The sequence below is a fragment of the Zea mays genome, chromosome 7 (assembly GCF_902167145.1).
Source record: "Zea mays cultivar B73 chromosome 7, Zm-B73-REFERENCE-NAM-5.0, whole genome shotgun sequence".
NCBI lineage: Eukaryota > Viridiplantae > Streptophyta > Magnoliopsida > Poales > Poaceae > Zea > Zea mays.
The window spans coordinates 181,879,255-181,895,112 of NC_050102.1; the positions used below are offsets into that span (position 1 = coordinate 181,879,255).

Below are 15,858 nucleotides of genomic sequence, written 5' to 3' on the forward strand. Positions count from 1 at the left end.
CATGTTGATCCAACACCACCACAATTACCATGTTGATCCCGACAGTGGTTGCGAGATTGAAGGGGGTGGGCTTGGGAGGAGCTGCGGCTGACATACCTAAATGCAGGCGTCGCGGCAAGCAGAGAACCGAGCTAAGCGTAGCTGTTGCGGGCTGTGGCAGGTAGAGGCGTGGATCTGTTCAAGCTCGAGCAAGAGCTGGGCGTCGAGCGGATGAGACGCAACTCAGGCGAGCTGTGCGCACGCACTCTGGGCGCCATGCATGTGCGGCAGCTGGGCGACGACCAACTCCTTCCAGCCAGGCGCGGGGTGAGTGAGTTAGGGTTCCAATTTTATATGTGGGTGATGTTTTGGTCCTCCACTTTGTAGCCCAGACACATAATTTTAGAATTGGGCCAGCTAAAATCAAAAGTGTTGAATAATTTGGGCGGTAATGGAAAAAACCAGGGCCCACCGAAAACACGATTTTCGGTTTTCTAGATAATAAATACAATCAAGACACCATACATATAGAGAGTCGTGTAGAGACACGCTCTTCACGAAGAGCCCGTCTCTTTATTCTTTTTCACTTAACCACTTAGAGACCCCTCATTTAATTGGATTGTACATGTGCTTATGCCAAAGGGACAGAGATGCGAGCAGACAAAACCCAAAAGATCGAAAAGACAAGAGTAATCATCGGAGTGGTACGAGAATTATGGATGCAAAGAGTTGCTAAAAGAAATAAAAACTCTCGTGATTACTCTATCGTTTCTAGGGGTGGGCATTTTAAAACCGAAAACCGAACCCGAACACGAACCGAACCCGAATAGACCGAATTGTGAGTCTATTCGGGTTTTCGGGTTCGGGTTCGGTTCCTATATGTGCTATATTTCGGGTTATGGGTTCGGGTTCGGTTCCTAACCTTTAAAACCCGAATAGACCTAATAACCCGAAATATAAAAAAACTCTTAATATGTGATGGTATTATTATATGATTTATGAACTTATTAGCTAGAAATAATGATATCATCTTAACAATAGTATATATATCTTTGTATGCTAATTTTTATAGTCACTTGTTGTAGTAATAGTACTTTCAATTAATTATTCATTGTATATATTTTAACAAAATATACTAGTCTCTCTACAATTCGGGTCTATTCGGTGGACCGAATAGACCGAACCGAAATTGTGAGTCTATTCGGGTTCGGTTCCTAAAATATTTTTGGAAATTTCGGTTCTCATTTTTCAGAACCCGAAATTTCACAAACCCGAATAGACCGAACCGAATTACCCTAATAGACCGAATGCCCAGCCCTAATCGTTTCATTTAGGTTCTATTTGGAAGCACCCAGTTTTTTTTTAAAACAGTTTATAGAAATTGAGTTGGTTCCAAATATACTAGTTTATGACTCAACTTATAGGAGCATCTTCAAGAGCTTATATAAAATATTAGCTAAATATAGAGTTTTGTAAAAGACTTTTAAAATAGATAGCTGATTGGAGAGTGGGGTATACCAACAGAATCACCAAATTACGCGTTTATCTCTCGACGCTCGCAGGCTCCCTACTCCGCCATGGCAGGCGCCCACGCCGCCATCAATTGTGGCAATAAACCAATACGTACGGCGTATTGTCTAGATCTCTGTGTTTACATTTTACAATTTTCCAAGAACTTCCGGCAGACAACTAGACCATTGTGATCCTTAGTGTAGTTTAGTAAGCAACCTCCATCTGCTTGAATTTAAATATGTGAATTTATAAAGGTATGCAACAGACAACACTAAAAAAAAGGTTCTTATCAAAATAGGTTATATCCACATCTATGAAACTAGATAAATTTAACTCAAATCTGGTGTCTTTCCGTTAACCAAAAAATGTTCTATTCAATTATATGCAGATAACATTATACCTTTCATAAATAATAACTAACTAGTACTTTGCTCGCGCTTCGCGCGAGTTCTATAAATGTTATATTTGAACAGTTGAATTATATATATCTTAAATTAGATAGCAACTCAAATTACAACATCAGAAGCTTACATAATGTTATCCTGAACATTATCTTGATAGGAATTACATAATTTCTTGGATTGGAACAAAGGTGGGACTTTAAATAGCATATAAATCAAAGTGCACATTACCTCAACAGGAGTCAAAGCATTTCATGGACAGTAAACAACATAGAAATCAAAGTGCACGTAAAATGCACATGCTGAAGTACAACATTGATGCACAATTGCATCAGGATTCAATAAACTGAATTGTAGTTTAGCTAATTAGCTTGATAAGGCAAGAACGGAAAGCAAGCAAGTCAACTGAAACTGTACATATATTGGTAGGAGTAATGATATGTTGAATAGCAGCATGAGAAGCTCAGAGATTATATTACAATAGTTATAGCTACATATATGCCAAGCAAAAGTATTGGTTTAAAGGCCATAAAACAGCTTAGAAGCAATACAGAAAATATGGCTTTTCTTAACAGCAACGTTTAATCTTCATGGTCGTCCGGATCGTCTCTTTTCATGTGTGAAGTTCCTTTCTTCAACCTATACATATATATTGTGAAGCAGTAAATAATAGTACGAAATTGATTGTTTTTTAGTTTGTAAATGTAAATGCTCATTTTTTTGTGGTAGTGTAACATATTATTGGAATTAAGGCGTAGTGTGCACCATGAATAGGTTACATTGTTATTTGCGTGGGTGACGAAAAGAAAGACATTACACAGAAAGCACCTAACAACTAACATGACAAAAAGAAAGACATTGCGTTTAGTTACAGTTTGTACTGTGGTTTTCCATCTAAAAAATTTACGCAGTATTCTTTCATACGTAATTTATGAAGTAACATAGATAAGAGTCAAATAGGTTACGTTGATCATGGATTGTGTATGATAATTTCGGAATAAACAAACCTGATGTCATTGGAATTTGAAACACTGGTAAGTGGAGGAATATCATGGCAGCTTGGTGGGGCGACCTGTAGCATCAATTAGAGGACATATTAGTAATTGCAGAGTAATGTACGTAAATTATTTTCTTGCAATTACTAATCAAACTGACAAAGTGCTTAAGATGCGTACTTGTATTGATCTGTTCATGTTTAAGTTTTTTATGAGGTTGCTACTTTAGTAACTGAAACCAACTCAAATCAATTACTCAATTACCCATTTCGCTCATGTTTACTTGTCCCCTTAAACGAAATTTCATTAGAGTTAGCACAAAAAAGGGAAAACTGCACACAAAATGAGTCATGGTACAATAACTTGATTGAATGATTGAGGCTATAGAATACAATTATTTAAAGGAAATGGCTTTTGATAAATATGGAATGGCCAGGTATAACACATGACTACCTGTGCAGTCTTACTATGATGACTGAGCACTCATGTATCTCATTTAATATGCTCCCTAAAATCCTCACACATATGAAACAATGCAAAAGAAGGAAAAGAAAAGTCATGCCAAAGCTGTCAATCATCTGAAATAGCTTGTTTGCAAATAAAGTAAGTGGCATCCTTAGCATGAACAACAAATATCAAAGCAAACTATTATGAGCATTGTCTCTTTGCATATACTCATGACCATGAAGTAGCACCTTCCTTTGCTGCTCTGAGTAAATATTACCCCTCTTCCTGAACACTTCTCATTGCCATCTCGTTGTTTTTCAGTGAGACATCATACTTCAGCAGTTCAGCACCAAGTATTTAAGCTTCCGTGGGCAATAACCCTACATTAAAAGGAACAGAGCTCCATCACATCCCTTGGTATCATTCTACCATTGAAGGCCACATAGACGTCCTATTAAAATATGTTGGATCTTATCAGTTCGATGAATTCTTTGCCTCACACCCATATTTAGTCCTTTCAAGGGGTAGAAAAAATGTTCTTATATTTGTCAAACAAAACATTTAGAATTTGGGACTAAAAATTTTGGATGGCCACTATACCTATTACCAGTTGCTAATGTGACGTAATTTGTAAATTCCTTTCAATAGCGCAGAAGGAAACATCAATTGACAATATTCTGCTTACATTTGTCAAGCATACTTCGGTTCCAGCTGTAAACGTTATTTTAGAGGCCAAAACAGAAATGATGACTCCCTAGCTAACAGACAATTCACGGCACAATCAAGTTGAGCCGTCAAAAAATAGCGACGTGGACATCATGGAATCCCATATTTGCTCCTTGCTCTGTATATAAGAATTTCAGGGAGGGGGCGCACCGCGCGAGAAACGCGACAGCGTCTGAGGAAGGAGACGGGGGGTGGTTGTGCTCCTTGCGACGCGGCGCCGTTTGACGGGGAGGAGTTGGGGAGGCTCTTGGTGGCGTGTAGCGCAGCGGGAAGAGCCGATTGAGAGAATGAGTGTCCTGCTAGCGTGTTGTGAGAGTGTTATGGAACTAGGAAGAGACGATTGGAAGAGACAGAAGGAAGGAGACTGTTATCCGTTTGAGCGTGGGAAGATGGGCAAAATCAAGAGTCGCTGCCATCATGGTCGCACGATCTCCTCTCCGTGGAAGGCATCACCTTTGGAAGCGAGAGGAAGAAGATGTGTATATTCTTCTATTCTCTCTATCTGTCCGGCGCTGTCCAGAAACTTCACGTTAAGAAACAATCGCACGGAATTCTCTTGTGTCGTTGGTTGCCGATCCAATGGCTGGGAAACGGAGGAGCGACGTGGACAGCGTGGTTGAGCAACTTTACGTCCGCGTTTGTTATATAGAAAAGAAATTTGGATAGTTGTGCCTGGTCCGATAGAATATATAGCCCGTCAGAAGGGATTAGTGATGGTTTGAATTACTGAAGGAACCTGCAATATCAGGAATAAAAAAATCAAGTTTCATTGTGTATATGTCTTTGAATGGCGAAAAATGGGAAAGTAACGTTGTATATGAAATTTAACATTTGAGAAGGGACATCATAAATATTTTATTTTTTCTAGGTGCATACATACTGAAGAAAAACACATTTGGATTGTGCAGTGTTGCTTTCCTTAAAAATATGAACAACAAAACATATCTAATGGAAGGTCATGATCATCAAAGCGAAAGCAGATCAGTACATTCTTATATATGTTAGGCTCTAGTAGAGGCTTAACATTATTATTATCAACGCCACACGATGAACATGAAGATAATGAATGTTTTAACGACGTCACAGTTTCTGCTGATGATTCTTCAGTTGAACTACTTCCATCATCTGATTTTGTTATTTTTCTTATATTGTAAGTTTCAGAGCAAGGAGGTGTAGTGTAAGATGAGTTTGTGAGAAGGTGTAGCGTAAGATGAGTCTGTGAAACCTGATGACTATCTTGATGATTTGAACATGGATAGAATCATCAGTACCACTTGTAAATTCTCACTGTCCCATTCAGGTGTCAAGAAATCATTCTGAGCATCATAAAATATATCACCTGCACAGAAAGCATTTTCATGTTTTGTACTACCAGTAGTGAAGAAGAGAAAAATAGAAGCGCTACTATTAGTGCTTTTACCATTGGAAGAGATGTTGTTCAAATAATCCTATAGCAACTGACATTCAGAAAGACTTCCTGAAAACCAATAAGTGATCAATGTTGAAGCTTGAACGACAATGTCAAATTCCCTTCTCTTCATTTTTTTGGACTGCACAGCCATTGACGTATCCGTCTACAATGATAAAAGAAATAAGTTTGTGACTTTGTAACATCAATTTGAAAGAATGAATTTGCCCCTCTTTGAAAATGATAAGTCACAGAGTTGCAAGGTATAAACACGTGCATCAATTTGCAACAAAAAACACTGTGGAAGAGGTGTTTCAAATGTCATCTTAGGGCACCATGGCACATTCGGAGGGTGAAAGGGTTGAGATAAATTAGGGGTTAGTTTGCAATAATTTATCATGGTGAATGATTATATAATGGCAGTACATATTAACCATTCAGAAGGCATCATCTCACAAGAAAGTATTCTGTGGTTCTGGAGTGCAAGGACAGAAGCCTTCTTCATTGTCCTCAAGTCAATCGCTGTCACTTGAGCTCCAGCAGCAATATAGCAAAGGGATTCATGGCATTTCATAGCAATTGGTGGCCTGTTTGAGTTGAGGTGAGCACTGCCTACACATGGTGATGAACCACTCGAAGGAGCCACTGTGTCCCAAACTTTAACCTGATGCAACATACCAGCATGAAAAAAATGTAACATGGTTACTAAGAAAAAAAGACTTGCATCAGCATCAAACCACTCTCCGAGACCATAAGGTAAAGCCAGTCAAAAAGAATAGAAGATATGGTCATTGACAAAATTATCTCTTTTTTTATTATTGTGGCATGGCAGATACATTTGCGACAGATGGTCCCATTACCTTTGAGTCTTTGGAACAGCTCACCAACAGGGACGATTTATGCCTGAAAGATAAAAGGAAAGGAAAAGAATGGTTCAAACTAGGAATTTGTTTTAATGACAATGTTTGAAGATGTCATAGCATACTATATGATTAGCTTTTCTCCTTCAACATATAATGATACATGAAGCAGTGTGAAGTAAGATACATATCCTGAAGGAAACTGTTATGAGAATCAAATCATATGAAAATTATTACTTGAAGCAGAGTGCCAGAACATGTATGTTCTGGACAGCAGCATTATACACATTGTTACAGTATAGCGAACTTCATTCAGATAGTTTGACAGTGCATACCACGCAACAGATAACCTGCTATCATCCACACGCCGGTAGTGGTTGGTTGGAGACGAGAAGACCAGAGGGTGCCTAGCATGACTTCCTCGTTAATTAGAGCTGAGACCGAACTCACTGCAGACTTTGGAAACACCAGTGAGGACAGTAGGCGAGAAGTGCCGTCAAACATTCATCTGCAGGCTCGGGCGGAGAGGGAAGAAATAGTTGACGGTGCCACTGGCAATACTGTCAGGGTGAATGGCAACCAACAGCAGCAGAATCTTCAGAACAACATGCACCGCGTGCTAGGTATCGCTCCATCAATTTCAGAGGCATCGAGCAGCTGGACGGGTAGGGAAGGTGGATTGGTACCCTCCACTTGCAAGCAGTTTAGATTCACCATCCATAAGCAATCTATCAGCCAGAGCAGTGACAGGCGCTGAATGACCCTTGTAACAGTGTGAGTAACCCTACATAAAAAAATGCCAATGAGAGACGGGAGAGGGCCACGGCAAAGTCTGGGAGCAAGAGCGGCAACGGAGGCGCGCGTGAAAGAGCGCGTGGCTGAGAACGAGGACCGCGAGCTCGGGCATGGCCGCGCGGAGGAGCAGGCAGCAGATGAAGGACAATGGGGAGTGCCGGTGATGTGATTGAGGGGGGACGTGAAGAAGCGACGACGACGGGGCAGAGGAACTCTAGAATACTCGTGGTGCCAACACATCCAGCATTGGCCAACGATCGAACGGCCAAGCATTTTTTGCCGACGTGGACGCATGTAGGAGCGGGAATCCTTCCTGCTTTAATAATAAGGAAATAAGGCACTGCTATGCCCATCATTCCCTTCAAGAAATGTGAAAAGTGACCATCATATGCAGATAACAGTCAGTTGTACGTACCAATACATAATCCAGATTAGACTCATGAGTAACAAAGCACTACTACGCTTTCAGCAAATATCTCTAAAATTGTATTATATGATTTGTCTCCTAGTAGTTTAAAGAAACACAAGATTTCTAAACACGGACGACTTCCACCTCAGGACAATACATAATAATCTCTGCTCGTGCATGAGGAACAACAGAAAAGGTATAATTTATTCACCAGAATGAATGACTGTTGGAACTTGCTCTCCGGTGCAAGTTGATCCGACGGGGGAATGTAGCGACGTAAACAGTGTTTTTGCTCGAGATGGCAATAGCTCTGTTAATCTAGCCTCTCAATAGCACTGTGCTGGGTATTTATAGGTATTTGAGTGCCCAGCGTCCAGTGTTAAGGACGCATGTGTCCCCAGGCACCTAGGTTATCTCCGTAATATTCCCATAAAGTAGGGTTACAGACCGTAATTACAGGGAGACCTTTATAAATTAGACCCGTAATGCGCAGCGGCCACGTAGGACCTGTTACAATGGGCCGGATCACACGTGGGCCTCTATGATGGACGAGGTCGCAAGATGAGACGACCTCGTCACATGTCTTCGTCCGGTGACGTGTGGGACGAAGGGTAAGTCTGTCCGTCGTCTTGTCTCCGTTGGTGCAGCGAGGTCGGCGAAAACATCGAGCGAAGGGTGGCGTCTTCGCCTTCGTCCCAACAATGACTTCCACTTGAGGATGATCTGCCTCCTATTCCACCGTGCTTGGCGCAAATTGTGAAAGGTCTGCAGATCTGATCCTTATTACAGTCGATTCCTCAGCCTCCATTAATATTGGATACAGATGCGGCGGCCTGAACTTGGTTGACTCCGGGCGAGGAAAGAAGGTGGCGTCAGGGGCTGAACACGACGGCGAGGTTGCAAGGGCATGGCCACAGTAACCTATGCCAGAGGGTGTGGGAGCGGGAGGGCGCGAGTGCGCGACATCTCCACGGCGGTGAGGTCTCTAGGGCGTGGCCACAAAAATAAAGCGGGGGCGGGAACCTAAGCAGGAGGGAGTAGGAGGTTTGGAACGTGCGTCACCGGGAGATGGCGAGGCCCGACTGCTAGCCAAAGAGATACCGAGCGACGGGGAGGCGATGACGAGCGAGATGAGATGGCGAGGTCGAAGGAGATGCTGTTGGAAGGCGTTTGTAAGACGAATTTATTTTTTTAGCGAGCTTGAGTCTGTTGGAGTTGCTATTAGTTTTTCTTAAAAACCAAGAAGTTAAACTCTCCTGGCTAAAAGATAGAAACTGATTTCATAAAAACAGGGTTCAAGCCCTAGAGATACGACTTGTTTGCTTGGTTTTAATTCATACCAACTTCTATTAATTCTACAATGGCTTTAATTCGTATAGCTTCTATTGCTTGTACAATGTTTTTATCTGTATGAATTGTTAGGCTACAGAGTGGACCGAGCGTTTCGATAAAAAATAACTTCATTTGGTAACGGAGGGAGTCGGTCGGCCGTTGGCTGCCTCCGTTTCTTCGCGCATTTCGATCAAAAATATGTTAACCAAACATATAAGACCAATTTCTCACAAAATTAAGTAGGCACGCGAATACAAATATAAGACACACGCTACAGAATCTTGCTGCATAGCTTGCCGGTGCAGCTAGCAGCCACAGTGTGCGTACGGAACGAAGCTGATGCCTCGTTCATTCGACGGCGATGGCGGCGAAGTCACACTCACACCTGGTTGACGACCCGGCAGTTCTCCCTGACCTCCCCTTCGTCGGCGGTGAGCGGGCTCAGGCTGCCCAGCTTGAGCATGGCCGCGCCGAAGTCCTCCCAGAACTTGGTCGGGTTCTCGGCGTAGTACTCCACCAGATCGCCAGCGGCGCCGCCTGCCTGGTAAAGCTGCTGGTCCGAGTGCAGCAGCGCGCGGCCCTGCATGAGGCCCTGGTAGTAGTCCGCGTCGACGGTGGTGGGGGTGTCGTCCAGCGCCGACAGCGCGTCGTCGTCGCCCGTCAGCGGGCAGCGCTCGTCCAGCGACCCGGCGTACGCCGGGTCCAGCGTGCCGGTCTCGTTGTACAGGCGGCCGCGGAAGAAGAGGCAGCGGGAGTAGCCCAGCGTGTGGCCGCCGGAGAGCACCACCAGGTCGTGCAGGGACAGGCCGTGGGACTCGAAGCTGTCCTGCAGCGCCGGCAGGTCCATGAACGGCGTCGGGATGTCGTTGTTCGCGTCGTCCATGCTTGCCGTCGTCGCGTCGCGCCGCCCCAGGAGCACGTCGTACGAGGTTCCTCCCAGCTGGAAGCAGCGCCATACGCGCGCGCGCGCAATGGACAGACAAAAAATAATAATTTATATGTGAACTTTGGGTCACGTCAGTCGTCATACTGCTGTCAGTGGTGTCACTTTGGACTTTGGAGTGTGAAGATTTTTGGTTTAAAGGGTTTTTGCAAGTTGCCTGCTGGACCTGGAGAAGAAGATTTTGGCTAGTGCTTTATGCTACGTATCGCTTGCTTATTGCACGGTTTTAGTAGTGCGGTTCCGTGACCTTTTTTGTAGGGCAGGCAATCATTTGAGCCGTGAGTGCGTGAGTGGCCAGCAGGTGAACTATACTTACAGCGACAATGGAATCGCGAGCGGCCACGGCCAAGATATCGGCGCAGGAGACGACGTTGCCCAAGCATATCGTGTTCACCGCCGACTTGATGGTGTCTATGACATCGTAGCCTCTCACGGAGTTGTTGTTAGGCTTCGCCGTCTTCTCGCCGACCATGTCGTCGGTGTCGTCCAGCAGGATGGAGCCGTCGCAGCCCTGCAACGTAGTATAGGTTACAGTTACAGTTTATATGACTGGCATGCATGGCGCGGTGGCGGCGGCGGGGTGGCTTGATTAGCTAGCTAGGTACAAGAAGCTATGTATGCATGGCCAGCTAGGTAGCTCGTCTCGCTCGCTCACATTGACGAAGCAATCGTGGAAGTGGAGGCGGACCAGCGACGCCCCCATCCTGGGCTCCCTCAGGATGGCGGCGCCGACGAGGAGCTTGATGGTGGTCAGCGCTTGCGGGCACGTCTCGCTATAGTAGTCCGCGGTGAGCTCCGCTCCGAGCGCCGAGGCGAGCACCGCCGCCATGATGGCGAGGTAGACGGATAAGCCCATTCGCGACGAAGCCGCCATGAGGGGGGTCGGTGGATTATTAGTTCCTGGATATCGATCGAATTCAGCTAACTAGCTGTAAATTTGGCGTGTGGTGATGATGTTGCCGGGACGATGGAGGAGGTGCGAGTGCTTATATAGCAACGCCAAGTGTGATCAGCTAGCATGCATGCATCCATTGTGTGTATGCATGAGCCAGCTGGCGACCAACCGGTGCTTGTATAGTCTACTCGGCGTGTGCGAGGGACTTGCAATTGTCGACCACGAGCAGTTTCTTGCTCGTCTCAGCAATCCATCCATGGACCATGCATCCGTTTACGTCTGTCTGCAACCTGCAGGATTGTGTTTAATCTAATAACACATATATTTGTTATTAGTGCTGGGAATTAGGCCGTGCCGGGCCAGCCCGGTCCAAGCCCATCGTGCTTCGTGCTAAACGGGTCCGGGCCAGTAAAGCCCAAATTTTTTTGGGCCGTGCCATGCCAGTCCGAAGTGTAAAAACAGTGGCCCAGCCCGGTCCGGCCCTAAACCATGTCGTGTCTTCGTTGGGCCGTGGCGGCCCAAGCCTGGCCCGTATATTTGACCATATAAAATCAAAATATTACAACCATATAAAGTTCATAGTTTACTAAATTAAAGATACTAAACAATTTTAGAATCATTTGACCACATGAACTCTAAATATAACAACAATATAAAGTTGATATCTTACTAAATTAAAGGAATTAAATAAGTTGGTCTTAATTGGACCGTGCCGGTCCAAGCCTGGCCCATCTATGCGGGCCGTGCTGGGGGCCCGACGGGTCGGAATTTGAGGTCCGACCTGGGCCCGCCTTCATGCCGTGCTAGTCCGGCCCATATTATTTCGTGCTGGGCCATGCTTTGGGCTTCTATTTTCGGGCCGTGCTCGTACTGGCCCGAAAAGCCCAGCCCATATTCCCAGCACTATTTGTTATGGATGCATTGATTTGTGATTTATTAGATGCACATTATTTGCCATCTATGGATCAAGAAATCATTTTAGTTTTTATATATTTAAAAAATTTACGTACGTTTAGATATACACATTGTGTTTAGATGTGTATATAGTGAATACAGCTTATATAAAAAGGACAGACGAATAGCTCATGATTTAAAACATATACAGCGAGCAAGCGCGGTCGGCGTCTAACTGAAGAGTCGAAACAAAAGATCATCAGATTACCAATCCAATGAGTTGGTTAGCGCAGCGTTTCGTGCTCAAGCATGTTGCTCACCGACTCACTTCACTTCATGTCTGCATATATGTGTGCTCGTCAAGCCATCAAATCCTGTTCCTGTCATTGTAGTCAGTTAACACGAAAAGAAACCATCCAAACACCATTATTTATATCCGTCTCCGATCCAACAGCTGTATAAGTGTATATAGAATAATTTCATCAGGTCCGTTAGTTATCCTGAACTTCGCTTTTAAGCAGGGTTGGTGAAGAATATGCTAAGAAAGAAAAAGTTTTCTTTAATTATACTATCATCATGTCCTCCTCTCTCTACATATATATATATATATATATATATATATATATATATATATATATATATATATATATATATATATATATATATATATATATATATATAAGGGCTGGTTTGGTGGACATGGATCGCGAATAGTAAAGGAATCTCCTTTTGATCCTTGATCACCAGAACGTGATCTCTATCCATCAAACCAGCCCTAAAAGGTTATACTTCCTGTTGCCGCCAATAAGTACTCAACCATAGATCCTGATGCAGGAGACTACTATATATAGGGTCGTCCATTGTGATAGGACCACCACTCCCGGGCCTGATGTTTTGGGATCTCTCCTAGTCCTAGATAGAGACTAGGTTCAACACCGAGTAAACTTGACATCAAGGTACTTTAAAGGAATAGCTACGTCGCTAAGTCTCTTGAAGATCCACCAAGAGAACTAAAGGCCACTAGGCCCGGGGCGCTCTAAAGACTAGGGTGACATCAAGGTACTTTAAAGGAATAGCTATGTCGCTAAGTCTCGAGTAAACTTGACATCAAGGTACTTTAAAGGAATAGCTATGTCGCTAAGTCTCTTGAAGATCCACCAAGAGAACTAAAGGCCACTATGCCCGGGGCGCTCTAAAGACTAGGGTGACATCAAGGTACTTTAAAGGAATAGCTATGTCGCTAAGTGAAAGTTGCCTAGAGGGGGGGTGAATAGGCAAGTTAAAACTTTTTCAACAAAAACTAGAAGCAAACTGGGTAAAACTGAATTGATCTCGAAATTCACCCAGTTAACTTTGGAAATGAGATGTTCTAAATGATCCACAGGGTTCAAAGTAGTAGATCTGAGAAGGGCACTTCTCAAAATCCACACACCAAAAAGATATAAACAATCTTCCACGGAATGGTGAGAGAACGAAGAACACTAACAAACACAATGAGCAAGAACACAAGAGACACAAGATTTATCCCGAGGTTCGGTCACACCACAAAAGGTGCCCTACTTCCTCGTTGAGGCGCCCACAAAGAGCCGGGTCTCTTTCAACCCTAATCCTCCCTTTGCCGACCACAAAGGTCAAGCCCACACAATAATCTTTGCTCAAACGAGCGGGTAATACAAACTTTCTTGTGGTCTTCCACAAGATTTGGAGACTCACAAGAGACACCTAGTCGTCTAGGAGCTAGAAGCTCCAAGAGTAATGAATCCACAAAGAACTCGATGTAGTACCAAAGCTCGAATCAAGAAGAAGAGCAAGAGAGATTTAGAGATGAAGCACAAAAACCGCAGCTCTCAAGCTCACTCAAAGATTTCTCTCCAAAGATTTGAAATGGGAGAGGCAAGAGATGTGTGAGAGAGAGGGAGGTGTTTCTTGAGTTGGAAATGGAGTTCAAATCGTGCTCGCTTCTATGGGGTGATGATAGTCGCCTAGAGGGGGGGTGAATAGGGCGAAACTGAAATTTACAAATATAAACACAACTACAAGCCGGGGTTAGCGTTAGTAATAATAAACGAGTCCAAGAGAGAGGGCGCAAAACAAATCCCAAGCGAATAAGCAAGTGAGACACGGAGATTTGTTTTACCGAGGTTCGGTTCTTGCAAACCTACTCCCCGTTGAGGAGGCCACAAAGGCCGGGTCTCTTTCAACCCTTCCCTCTCTCAAACGGTCCCTCGGACCGAGTGAGCTTCTCTTCTTAATCAAAGCCGGGAACAAAACTTCCCCGCAAGGGCCACCACACAATTGGTGCCTCTTGCCTTGATTACAATGGAGTTGTGATCTCAAGAACAAGTGAGAAAGAAAAGAAGCAATCCAAGCGCAAGAGCTCAAAAGAACACGGCAAATCACTCTCTCTAGTCACTAGGGTTTTGTGTGGAATTGGAGAGGATTTGATCTCTTTGAATGTGTCTAGAATTGAATGCCTAGAGCTCTTGTAGTAGTTGAGAAGTGGAAAACTTGGATGGCAATGAATGTGGGGTGGTTGGGGTATTTATAGCCCCAACCACCAAAAGTGACCGTTGGCTGGAGGTGTCTGCTCGATGGCGCACCGGACAGTCCGGTGCACACCGGACAGTCCGGTGCCCCTGCCACGTCATCACTGCCGTTGGATTCTAGCCGTTGGAGCTTCTGACTTGTGGGCCCGCCTGGGTGTCCGGTGCACACCGGACATGCACTGTTTGATGTCCGGTGCACCGGTATGGGCGATTCTGACTTCTGCGCGCGCTGCGCGCGCATTTAATGCACCGCAGGGAGCCGTTGGCGTCGCAGGGAGCCGTTGCTCCGCTGGCACACCGGACAGTCCGGTGTACACCGGACAGTCCGGTGAATTATAGCGGAGCGGCTGCCGCGCGAACCCGAGGCTGGCGAGTTCAGGAGGCCGAGCTTCCTTGGAGCACCGGACATGTCCGGTGCACACCGGACAGTCCGGTGAATTATAGCGCGCCGTCTTCCGAGAAATCCCGAGGGTGAAGAGTTTGAGTCTGAGTTCCCTGGTGCACCGGACAGGTACTGTTCACTGTCCGGTGGCACACCGGACAGTCCGGTGCGCCAGACCAGGGATGCCCTCGGTTGCCCCTTTGCTCCTTTATTGAATCCAACACTTGATCTTTTTATTGGCTAGATGTGAACCTTTTGCACCTGTATAACTTATACACTAGAGCAAACTAGTCAGTCCAATATTTGTGTTGGGCAATTCAACCACCAAAATTATTTAGGAACTAGGTGTAAGCCTAATTCCCTTTCAATCTCCCCCTTTTTGGTGATTGATGCCAACACAAACCAAAGCAAATATAGAAGTGCATAATTGAACTAGTTTGCATAATGTAAGTGCAAAGGTTACTTGAGCCAATATAACTACTTACAAGATATGCAAGGAATGTTTCTTTCTTATATAACATTTTGGACCACGTTTGCACCACATGTTTTGTTTTTGCAAATTTTTTGTAAATCCATTTCAAAGATCTTTTGCAAATAGTCAAAGGTAAATGAATAAGAGTTTGCAAAGCAGTTTCAAGATTTGAAATTGTCTCCCCCTATTTCAAATGCTTTTCCTTTGCCTAAACAAAACTCCCCCTAAAAGAGATCCACCTCTTAGTGTTCAAGAGGGTTTTGATATACCATTTTTGAAATACTACTTTCTCCCTCTTTTGAACACAATAGGATACCAAATGATAAATACTTTTGGAAAGCACTAAGTTTTTGAATTTGGTGGTGGTGGTGCGGTCCTTTTGCTTTGGGCTCATTTCTCCCCCTTTTTGGCATGAATCGCCAAAAACGGAATCATTAGAGCCCTCGAAGTGCAATCTTCCCCTTTGGTCATAAATAAGTGAGTTAAGATTATACCAAAGACGAAGTCCTTTTGCGTTTGAGCTTTTACTCTCTCCCCCAAGGATGAAGTCCTTTTCCTTGATGCTCATTTCTCCCCCAAAGAAGAGAGAGTTGCTCGGAGTGGTGGCGAAGTATGAGTTACGGAGTGGAAGCCTTTGTCTTCGCCGAAGACTCCAATTCCCTTTCAATATACCTATGACTTGGTTTGAAATAAACTTGAAAACACATTAGTCATAGCATATAAAAGAGATATGATCAAAGGTATTCAAAAGAGCTATGTGTGCAAGCTTAGCAAAAGAAATTTCTAGAATCAAGAATATTGAGCTCATGCCTAAGTCTGGTAAAAGATTGTTCATCAAGTGGCTTGGTAAAGATATCGGCTA

General features: G+C 44.2%; 1 protein-coding gene and 1 long non-coding RNA gene across 6 annotated transcripts; both read right to left on the reverse strand.

The window, feature by feature from the left end:
* Positions 1–2,280: 2,280 nt before the first annotated feature.
* On the reverse strand, positions 2,281–7,314 carry LOC103633556 (uncharacterized). 5 transcript variants are annotated; one of them, XR_004851628.1, is made up of 10 exons: positions 6,664–7,314; positions 6,329–6,371; positions 5,925–6,132; positions 5,481–5,634; positions 5,286–5,399; positions 4,514–4,796; positions 4,211–4,356; positions 3,583–3,714; positions 2,900–2,964; positions 2,281–2,531 (listed from the first exon to the last, which is right to left on the reverse strand). It is a non-coding gene; the product is annotated as an uncharacterized lncRNA (long non-coding RNA). The 5 variants fall into 5 exon arrangements; XR_556574.3 differs by having other exon boundaries at positions 4,020–4,356; XR_556573.3 differs by having other exon boundaries at positions 4,211–4,796.
* A 1,734-nt stretch (positions 7,315–9,048) lies between these two features.
* On the reverse strand, positions 9,049–10,852 carry LOC103633557 (cationic peroxidase 1). Its single transcript, XM_008655244.3, has 3 exons — positions 10,463–10,852; positions 10,124–10,318; positions 9,049–9,804 (listed from the first exon to the last, which is right to left on the reverse strand). The coding sequence occupies exons 1-3, from the start codon at positions 10,679–10,681 to the stop codon at positions 9,244–9,246; spliced, it is 975 nt and encodes a 324-aa protein (XP_008653466.1). The 5' UTR covers positions 10,682–10,852; the 3' UTR covers positions 9,049–9,243.
* Positions 10,853–15,858: the final 5,006 nt, after the last annotated feature.

Coding starts and splice junctions, on each gene's coding strand:
- LOC103633557 (XM_008655244.3), bottom strand. CDS start 10,681: ATGGCGGCTTCGTCGCGAATGGGCTTATCCGTCTACCTCGCCATCATG. Junction 10,319..10,462: donor TCCACGATTGCTTCGTCAAT/GTGAGCGAGCGA, acceptor ACTACGTTGCAG/GGCTGCGACGGCTCCATCCT. Junction 9,805..10,123: donor CTCGCGATTCCATTGTCGCT/GTAAGTATAGTT, acceptor CGCTGCTTCCAG/CTGGGAGGAACCTCGTACGA.